General features: G+C 47.4%; 1 protein-coding gene across 1 annotated transcript in view; it reads left to right on the top strand.

Annotated features, from left to right (window-relative positions):
* The first annotated feature begins 2,129 nt into the window (after positions 1-2,129).
* The window catches only part of MCF2L2 (MCF.2 cell line derived transforming sequence-like 2), a 257,309-nt gene continuing 248,848 nt past the window's right edge, over positions 2,130-10,590 (top strand). Inside the window, 1 exon segment of the mRNA XM_027583512.2 lies at positions 2,130-2,999. Coding sequence (XP_027439313.2) covers positions 2,924-2,999 — 76 coding nt within the window. The 5' untranslated portion in view covers positions 2,130-2,923.

Here is a 10,590-nt window from a genome sequence, read left to right as displayed (position 1 = left end):
TTAGTAATATTCAGTTTCATCTTTGTACTCGGAACATCGTAAAATGAGACCAAAGCCCTTAAAGGGTTGTGAGGCTTAAACAATGTCTGTGAAATGCCTACCATTGCACCAGGCAGGGTAGTCACTTAGGACATGGTGGTGGCAGTTGCTGTACTTGACACTACCTCTCACAACCCTGGCATATGGCAGATGTTCAACGGATGTGACTGATAGCTAATTGATTCACTGGAGGAGGCAGGCTATTCTGGCTTGTTCCTTGATTTTGTCAGATATTGGAGCAATGTGATTTGTCAGAGACAGGAAATAGATCAGAATTAGGAAGGAGAAAAGGAGACACAGAAAAGAGGAGGATGGAGAGGAAGAAGAGAAGACAATAGGAATGTTCATAGTCACAGGAGCAATGGAGACAATGACCATTTGTTTTCCTGGGAGGGAGGCAAGGGGAGGTATGGGTTATTGCACACTAGGCGATCATATCTTCTTAGTTACAATGACAGGATTTCAGAACTGGAAAAGGAAACTTGGAGACCACAGACCCACCTCCTCGTAGCCCAGATAAAGCAGTTGGGGCCCTGGAAGAGCACGTGTTAGAGATGGGGGGACAGAATTGGTTTCTGAGGACAGGTACTGCCTGCTACATCTTGCCATACATTCAGCCAATTAATCTCCATGGAAACCTTTTTTTTTTAAGATTTTATTTATTTATTTGACAGAGAGACACAGAAAGAAAGGGAACACAAGCAGGGGGAGTGGGAAAGGGAGAAGCAGGCTTCTCTCTGAGCAAGGAGCCTCAGGTGGGGCTTGATCCCAGGACCCTGGGATTATGACCTCAGCTGAAGGCAGATGCTTAAACGACTGAGCCACCCAGCCGCCCCTCCATGGAGACCTTTGAAGATTGTGAAGGTACAGATGTGGGAAAGGAGAGCAGGACTCTGAATGTGATTTCTTTTCTATGCCTTTCCTTTTCTCCCTCATTCCTATTTATCAGTTTCTTCTGCCTTCTCTTCCTCTCCCTCCTTTTCATGATTTTCACATGTAAGGACCTGTCCAGGAAGCCTGAGGTCACCGGATCTGCAAAGGCCAGAATGCTGCACATCATCTGCCTCCTTGGCAATGTGCTTGTTTCTAGTGATCAAAACTCACAATTGGCTCTGACTGGGCACCAGGGTTCCAACTACTATGATCAAGAAACATTTCATTTGGCTCCTCAACAATACTTGTGACTGTTGAATAGGCAGAGAAGCCACCACGGAAACGCGGTCTAAGGCTGTCTTACTTCTTTGTGTCTTTCACCCTTTTCTGACTCTTCTTCAAGTGGGTGCTATGACAATGACTGCTCTACTTGTGCAGGCAGAGTGCACTTACTTCACAGGAAAGAGTAACCCTCCACGGGGTTTGCTGTGGAGTAACGTCTCTTAACCACAGCCCACAGTTGTTACCGAAAGCATTTAAAAATGTACTCATGCCCCTGGGGTGACTGGCTACTATTAGAAATTAGATCCGGAGTGTTTGCGGTCTGGCTTTTTACATATCAAAGAGGAAAGCTGAGCTTCCTGGCGGTGGCTTGGAAGCTGTGACGGTCCTGGCCTTCTTGCGACCAGATACTCAGGGTGCCCCGTGGTAGAATGGATTGAGGAACAACCTGACCAGATTCGCGTTTGCTTAGGCTTTGGCTGTGGAGTTCTGCGGAATGGGGTTAGTGTTTCGCTGCCTGTCAGGTAGATCTGGGGCCACGTGAGGAAGCTGCAGGACATCGATTGCCGCGGGGGAGCGGCCCAGAGAAGACGCTCCCGGGGCTGACAGGGAGGGGGGCCCCGCGTGGGGCTTGTGCCAGAGCCTTGTTAGGACGGAGCCTTGGCGCGCCTGACAGTGGCAGACGGAGCGGTGACGCCCTGGAGTAGCTGCACAAAGGAAAAGGCCCACACGGTGGAGATGTGTGTGCGCACAGCCCGCGCTCCCGGCTCCGAGTGCGGGTGCGTCCGGTGCATGCTGATTACCGCTGAGACGACCCCTGGGGCAGGGGCGGCGGTGCGAGCAGCCTCCCCGGCGGGATGGCTGCACCTCTCCCAGTCAGCCCCCTCTTCGCCTGGGCCGCTCTGCAGGCACCTGGCGGGCAAGGAGGGGGTCGAGGCAGGCGTTCAGAACCCCGGTACTAGCAGGAGCGCCTAAATCGCTGTCCCCTCTCCCCAAAAGCTGCGAGGACACGCAGTGAGTCGACCCACTCCGTGGGCCGCGCCGTGGGCTCCTCGCAAGGCAACGGGCGCAGCTTCTCCACCTGGCAACAGACAGCGCTCGGGCGCGTGCGCGCTGCCGAGGGCGGGGAGAGGTGGGCGCGGAGGCTGGAGCGCCGGGCGCGCCGCGGGGCGTGAGGTGGACCGCGCGCAGGAGCGGGGGCCTCAGGCCGCCTGCCGCCCTCGCCTTCCGCTCCTCCGCCCTCCGCTCCTCCACCCGTCAGCCCTCCGTGCGCGCAGGCTCCGCACTTCCTCCGCGTGCTGGCAAAGCATCGTTCTTCCCGACCCTACCGGAAGGCGGCGCCGAAGACCCGACCTACGGGGACCGCAAATCCAGAGACCCCAGCGCTCCCTCGGCGGGGGAAGCCCGACGCTCGGTTACAGCGTGATTTGGGGCGACTGCTTTTCTTACCTCCAGAACTGCCATTTCCCCCTCTCTCAAAGCCAGACATTACGTTGGCAAAGCTGCTGGATTTTAATCTTTAAGACAATTCCCTGAAGGGCGTGGCTGGCCGAGCGGCCCAGGAAAGTTGGCCTGGGAGTGACTCGTTTTGTGCCTGAAGAGAGCAAGGAAGAATGTGAGGGCAGCGCATCCTCGGAAGGAGATGTCTTTGAAACACCATCCATAACAGCAGTAGAAACACTTACGTGTTGCTTTGTTTTGTTTACATACTGAGTGGCTTTTCGGTGAAATGCTATTTTGGTTAAAGGAAGAAATGGCCCCTGAGGAGCTCAGCCGGCGACTGGCCACAGTGATCACTCATATCGGTAAATGGAGCTTTTTCTTTGCCCCCTTGCGTTTTATTAATGGAGGTGGGGGGCGTAGTCTCTGGGGCCGGTCTCCTCCCCGCGCTCGCCTGCAGCCTCCGGGCAGCGCCCTGCGTGGGAAGGCGGTGGGGTGCGGGCCGGGCGTCTCGGCCTCGCTGCTGCTGGGGGCGGCCAGTGCAGCCACCCCTGAGATCCTCCACGCCCGGCGGGGCCGGGGCAGGAGGCGGGGGCGGGGGAGGGGCAGGTGCCTTCACCAGGCAGGTGCCTTCACCAGATGGTGGCTAGTCTCCTGAGGGCTGCTGGGCTGTTAGGATCCGTTACCCGCGCTGACCCGGCGGGGGTGGGCAGTTGTGTCGCGGTTTACGACATAAAGAGAAAGGAGAGGGAACTTGAACGAATGCGGATGGTTTCCAGCAGAAACTACTGCCAACCGCGGAGGCTGGTTCACAAGCGAGCGTAGTGAAACGCAGGCTACGGTAGAGGGTACGCAGCCTGGCGCCCCGGCCCGTTGGAAGTACCGCCTGGAGGTGTCAACACACTCGGGGTGAACCCCGATGACAAGCCAGTGTAAGCTTCAGGAGACTGAGCAATGTTAATCCTCTTCCATTGAGTTAAAAGAGGGCAGCAGAACACGCATGCCTTGCTCCTGAAATAGGGGTTGTGGTGGAAAGACAGGCCCTGTTTAGTAAAGAGGACATTGAGACAGTGGTACGTTGAGTCCTTCTTAGCACTTTCTTCTCCCACCCCTTCCCTGGACCTCCCCAAATAAAAATGTATTCAGGTAGAGATTCTTTGGATAAAGATGACTAGAATTATCGGGGTAATTTTCAGTGTTGGTCACTTAACGTTGAGACCCTTCCATAATGCAAATTAGTTCTAAAGTCAGGACGTTTTTACCTCCGTATTCTGCCCATTTGCTAAAACTGCCTTCTTAGCGTTGTATATTACATGTTGCTTCAATTAATGGGTTTCGTTGCTCCTTGAGCACCCTAGTCCAATGTATTTAGTGCAATAATGATATACATCTTGAATGATACACCTGTGGGGATATACTTTGTGAAGATGATTTATCTGGAAAGACCCAGTTTTGATGATTCATTTTAAAAAATTTTTCTGGTGCCAGGGTGGCTGCTGAACTGGTTTTTGAGACAAAAGGTCAGTAGAATCCTACCAGGGAAGGCTGAATGTGAAATATTGCTGGAGGCAGGATGAGACAAACAGAATTTGGAGTTTGAAATATTGAATGCTGAAATGATTGTGCTTGAAATTGTGCATATGCATGAAGTTGTGGTGTAGGGAAAGAGCTGTGGACTGGGGGTATGACTGTCTGGATTTGAATCCCTCTTGGACAAGTCATTCACCCTCAGGCTAAAAAATGGGAATTTTAATAATCCTTTCTCACCTAGCTCGAAGCCTATTTGTAAGCCAGTGTGGGTAAAATCACCATCTGAACTGTGAATGTGTTATTGGTCTTATCCCCATACGCCACTAAAGATCTTGGGCAGATCACTGGGCCTCTCTCGGGGTGAAACTTTCCATCTGTTAAATGAGGAGGTAGACCTGGATGATTATTAAGACCCCTCCTATTTCTCTGGGTGTAGGATCTTCTCGAAGATCTGGTAGGTCAGTATTCCTTGGTTAAAACCAGGCTGCCTCCGGGGCCCAGGCTGTGGTATTTTTTTGCCCATCTTGCTCCCTCCCTTTTTCTGTAGTTACCTCCATGAAGGATACAGACATGAATTTGTTGTAGTTTCTGCTCTCAAAGAGCTTCTAATGATCTCTGGCATTTGTGTGTCTTGCAGCATTCTGTATCCTCCTGTGTAATCTCACAAACCTGTGAAATAGGTTATCATCCCTATGTTACAAATGAAGGAATTGACACTTAGAAAGTTTGTCTTTTAAGGTTTCAGAGGTAATGAATGGCAGGCTCAGGACCAGAAGGCAGCTGTTCAGATGGTCTGTTTGGGGATCTGATGGAGGGGGCAGCCAGCCTTTACCTTCATGGAGAGTCGCACTGAGTAGCCAGTGGAACATCTCTTAGGGTGGATTGGCTCATTGTTTGACTGTTTTTTCCAGACATTTTCTTGTTGAGCAGTCTGAGGGATGTGATGAGTCAGGGAAGGGTTGAGAAGTGCTTGGAGCAAGACTGTAGGTTAGAACATTCCCCTGGTTCTATCCTAAACATTCATCTGGGTAACAGCACTGTGCCACCTCTGTCCCCCCAGCCAGTTCCTCCTCCTGCTGGGATTTTTGCTCTGTTTTCACAATCCCTTAGACTTGACAGTTCAGATCTGGAGTTTGTTGATTCAATTTCTGAAATAACTCATGGGTCTCTCTCCTAATGTCCATTCCCACTGTGACCTTCCTGTGACCTGCTTCAGGACTTCATTCCTCCTGACTAACCATTGTGTAAGCCTTCCGCCTCTCCTGTGTTTGCCTCTAACTTATACCAGGAATAAACACATAGCATTTGTATTTTCTAAAATCCTCATTTATTTGAGAGAGAGAGAGGGAGGGAGAGTGAGCACGAGCAGGGGGAGGGGCAGAGGGAGAGGGAGAAGCAGACTCTCCGCTGAGTGAGGAGCCTGGTGCGGGGCTTCATCCCAGGACCCCAGGATAATGACCTGAGCTGAAGGCGGATGCTCAACTAACTGAGCCACCCAGGTGCCCCCTGAAACCTTTAATAATACCTTTACATAGTCATTCTCTATAGCGTGGAGTATGAGCTCTTTGTACTTTATTTGGCACGCTTCTGGTTTTATCCCCCAATAATTAATATGTCTACATGTATGGTTGGTTAGCTTGGGCTATGCATTTCTTCAGCTTTGTTCCACTCTTTTGTCTGACTGTGTTTCCACCTCTACACTTTTGTGTCTGCTTTCCCTCCATCTGGAATGACCCCTTAAAATATTTCTCCACACAAAAATAGTACACACCTTCCAAGCCCAACTCAATGCTTCCTTCTCCAGGTATCTTTGATTCTGCCAGTGGGAAATAAAGACTCCTGCCTCTGAATTCCAAAGTACGTTTTGTTCTACTCCCATAACACCTCTCATTCTCTCCCTTGTGTTATGGTTAGTTGGTTTTTGTGTGCTTGTCTTATCTCTGCTCCTAGACTCTACATTACCAATCTGTCATTACCTAACACGGCCTTCCTCTAAGGAGATGCAGAATAAATGTTTGCTGAATAAATGAATGATTTGTTGTGCCTTGGAATGGTCCTTGAGTATTGAGTAATGCCATGCAGTTTTTATATTTTTAAGGACAGTTCTGAAGTGTTTGTGGATAACTCTTGCCTCCTAAATCCCATTTTTCAAGTAAACATTAAGCTCTTCAAATGTTCCTCATATGATATCATTCACTGTTGGGACCTCTTTTGAATTTTGTTAGTTTGTTGGATACCCTCAAAAAATATGCAGCTCACATGTGAAAAGTGTCCAGACATGTGTTACCCATGCAGTACACAAGTAAGACTATCCTTTACCCTTTGTTCTAGACTATAGAATCACATTGGTTCATTTATAAAATTTCAGAATCAAAAAAGAGTGAAGCACAGATAGCTTCACTGGCAAATTCTCCCAAACATTTAAAGAAGAATTAGTACCAATTATTCACAACCCTTCTCAACAATAGAAGAGGAGGGAACACTTCTCATTTTTTCAGGCAAGTATTACCCTAATACCAAAATCAGACAAAGACATTATAAGAATAGAAAACTATAGGCCAGTATCTTTTATGAATGTAGATACAAAAAGCCTCAACAAAATACTAGCACCAAATCCAGCAACATATAAAAAGGATTATACACCATGATCAAATGTGATTTATCCTAGGAATGCAAGGCTGGTTTAACATCTGAAAATCAATTGATGTAGTACATCTTATCAATAGAATAAAGAAGAAAAACCACATAATCATCTCAGTAGAGACAGAAAAGGTATTTGACAAAATTTCATACCTTTTTGTGATTTAAAAAATACCCAACAAATGGATCCCTTCAAGTGGTTGTAATCAGATGGCAGCTGGGGCTGTGTGGATTATACCTTGGTGTTCCCTCATGTGGTCTCTCTTTCCATGGTGGCATCTCATCTTCCAGGTCCTCTCCCTGTGGCCCTTTCTCCAGCAGGGTAGTCTGGACTTCTTATCTTAAAGCTCAGCTCTCTGCTGGGATGAAGCAGAAGCTGTCAGGACTTCTTGATGACTGGGCTTGAAGTTCTGTGAAGTCACTTCCAAGTTCTTTTGGTCAAAGTGGTCCCAGGCCCAGCCCAGATTCAGGGGACGGTGCATAAGTTCCCACTCTTGATGGGAGAACCAGCATGCCCAACCACGAGGAGTGGAAGTGTTGGTTGCTGTACCCATTTTCTGTGGCTGCTGTGATAAATCACCCCAAACTTAAAACAGCACAGATTCCTTTTATTACAGTTCTGTAGCTCAGACATTGATGCAGGTCTCACCAGGCTGAAATCAAGGTGTCAGCAGGGCAGCAGTCTTTTCTGAAGGTGCTGTGGGAGAATCTTTTTTCCTGCCTTTTCCAGCTTTTAGAAGCTGCCTGCATTCCTAGGCTTATGGGCCCTTTCCTCCATCTTGCTGCAAAGCCAGCAACATCTGGCTAGTCTTTCTTGTGTTGCCATCTTCGTGGTTCTCTCTTTTGGCTTCCCTCTTCTACTTTTAAGGACTTCTGTGATTACATTGGGCCTTCCTTATTTTAAGGTCAGCTGATTAGCACCCTTCATTCCATCTGCAACTTTAATTCTCTTTGCCATGTAACCTGACCTACACAGTGTCTGGGCATTAGGATGCAGAGATCTTGGGGTGGGGGTGGTGGGGTTTGAAGGAGTTTTTCTGTTACCACAGTTGCCACCTTGGAGACTAGCTACCTCATTGCTCCACCGAGCATTGGTGATGTATATTGTGACTTATGCCTTTGAGTTGTCCATATTGGGATGGTGAAGGTGGAGAAGTGGGATTTCAGTTCATTGGTAACCTGAGTCAGGCATGGGATTTACTCAGATATACAGTGGTGCTCTAAAGACTGAGTGGGTGCCATTGTGTTTATGATGTGAAATGCCAGCTTTTGGCAAAGGGTACCAAGCACGTATTAACCAAAATCTTGTCATGATGATAACAACTATCCATGTTATAGGAAATGGTCATTTATTGAATTAGGATTTCTTAGAATTGGTGTCTAAATAATATTGATTCTGGAGGTGATCATCTTCTCTAATGTGGAGGATGTCAGTGCCTTTCAGTGAACTAAGTGAATGTCCATGAACTAAAGCTGTTCAGTCTTTGCCAGCAAACAGCTTTAGCACATCACTTTGCCTCCAAGTCTTGGTTCCCTCATATGTAAAATGCAGATATAATACCCACCTCACAGGATTGGTAGAAGATGAATGTGTAAATAGTGCCTTGTGAATGCCTAGTATCTGTTGGAGGGAGAAACTTGAGAAGCAGGGATAATGAGAATGGCTTTCGATACAAGGACAACGTCATCTCCTTTGTCCTTTGCCCCAGTACATCAGAGGCACCATCAGTGTTCTTCTCTTCATCTTGCACCCACCTTCTTGTGCAAGTCTGTTCTAGTAGGGTTGAAGGCTAATCCTGACATGTTGCTTTAGAGAAGAGTTTATGTTCTCACCACCTGGGGCCACCTCTCTGCTTTCTCCTTTGTAGTGCCAAAAGCAAAACTCAGAAGCAGAACCCAACTGCCTGAGTGTTGATGACTCTTGGCACTTGGGGCACCCTCAAGGTCTTCCCACTGGTGGTAGCAGGTTATAAAAGCACAGAGAGGGGAGTATTGCTGCCAGCAAGTGTTCCTCCCAGCCTTGGAGAGGGCCTCTCACTGATGGCTTCTATTTCCAGAGTGTCTGCAGGTTGTGACTGAGCTTGTTAGCTGGGACGTCTGATCTGCTTTTAACAGTTGCAATACTAAAGCTTTAGTTGTCCAGTTCGCTGCTGGTCTCCAGACCAGGATTCTGTATCATCTGACCTTGAAAAAACCCGTGGAGTTAACAACCCATCCAAAGGTACAGATTTCAAGCAAGAAACTGGGAAGTCCAAGAAGAAGCGTAAGTGTTTAACCATTTAGAAATATTGGCCAAATTTATTGAATGCTAGGCCTTTCTACTTATGCCTTTGTATCTTTACAGCTCTGGAGAGTGGGTGTTACTACTCTCATTTTGAAAGATGTCAAAACTAAGAATTAAAAAAAACGAGTTCAGTAATTTGCTTAAAGCCATAGCGTTACTAAGAGGTAGGGTCAGGATCTGTCAGATCTGATTTCAAAGTCTATGTTCTATTATATCAAGGCAGAAATTTTTACTGCTGCTTCAAAATAATTTTTAAGAAACTGGGTATTTATATTAATTTGGTACCTGGGAATGATTTCTGCCTTGCCACTCCATTGTCTGCTCCCTGAGGGCAGGGAGATGTCTGATTCATCTTTATATCCTTAGATACCTGGCTCAGTACCTGGCACTGTTCATGAAAAAGCTCTTTCTTTTGTTTGCTCTATTTGAGTGGTTGGAAAGCGTCCTTGTTTGATCCACCCACCTGCTAGCTTCCCTGGGTCTCACTTTCTTCTCTCTAGGTCGCATTTGTGGTTACTCTCACCAGCAAGTCTCTGGCCTGCCTGTCTGAATCTCGAGGGCTTCCCTCAAGCCTGGCCTCCCCATGAGCCCTTTGTGGAATGGGCCAGGCCAGGCCTAGCATCCCACTCTTTTCTGAACACTGTAATAGTTGGTATCCATCTCATGTGTGTTTTTGAACATTTGATTGCAGTCTAGCTTGGATTTTTCTCTTTGTTTCAAATACTGTTATATATTTTAGTTGTTGGTTGAACATGTTGTAAAGTCTTTTCTAATAACATAGGCATGTCTTACTTAAGGGTAGAAATCCCAACTAAGATTGCTTTATGGCCTTGTAGGCTAAATTAAACCCATTATAGGAGATCAAGAATCACATGTTTAATTGAATGGAAAGAATGTCTATTCCCTGAATTTCCTCATCTCTAATGTAGAGTGATAATTATATAAGTCTCTCTGTTTCTTTTATAAGTTGGAATGATCCTATGTAGTGAAAGTGGTCAAACAGAAATCCTTTGAGGACTATAGCAAAAGAGACTCCATGAGTATAGAATGACTTCAATTGTTTGCTTTATGGACTAACAGGAGAAGCATGAAAAAGAGTGTTTTATTGCCTCTCCAATTTACTCAAGAGGAATACTCTACCAGTATTCCCTTAGTACTTACTAGAAACTGCAGCATGAGTGGGGCAAGCTTGCTCTGCAGGGCACAGGTTGGAAAAAGGATGCCTGCAGGATGAAGCAGTGGGGCCAGCATGGCAGAGGAAGTGAGGCAGGGGTGGTGGAAGTTATGAGAAGGCCTCTGGACTCCGGGCCTTCACTGTGGCAGTGGCAGGAATTGTGAATGGCAGCCTTAAGTGAGTGTGGAATAATCTATCCTCTGGCTGGGAATCAGCCACTGTCCTTGCTTCTTTCTTTGGAATGAGCCTGGGCTGTCCAGAGATGCTAGAGAGAAATTCAAAGCCACTGAAGAGCATGCCTCTCATGCAGTGCACTTTGGAGATGGTG

This window comes from Zalophus californianus, chromosome 1 (genome assembly GCF_009762305.2).
Source record: "Zalophus californianus isolate mZalCal1 chromosome 1, mZalCal1.pri.v2, whole genome shotgun sequence".
In the NCBI taxonomy this organism is placed as follows: Eukaryota; Metazoa; Chordata; class Mammalia; order Carnivora; family Otariidae; genus Zalophus; species Zalophus californianus.
The sequence above is the reverse complement of the archived record's forward strand: the minus strand, read 5'-3'. Positions and strand labels throughout refer to the sequence as shown.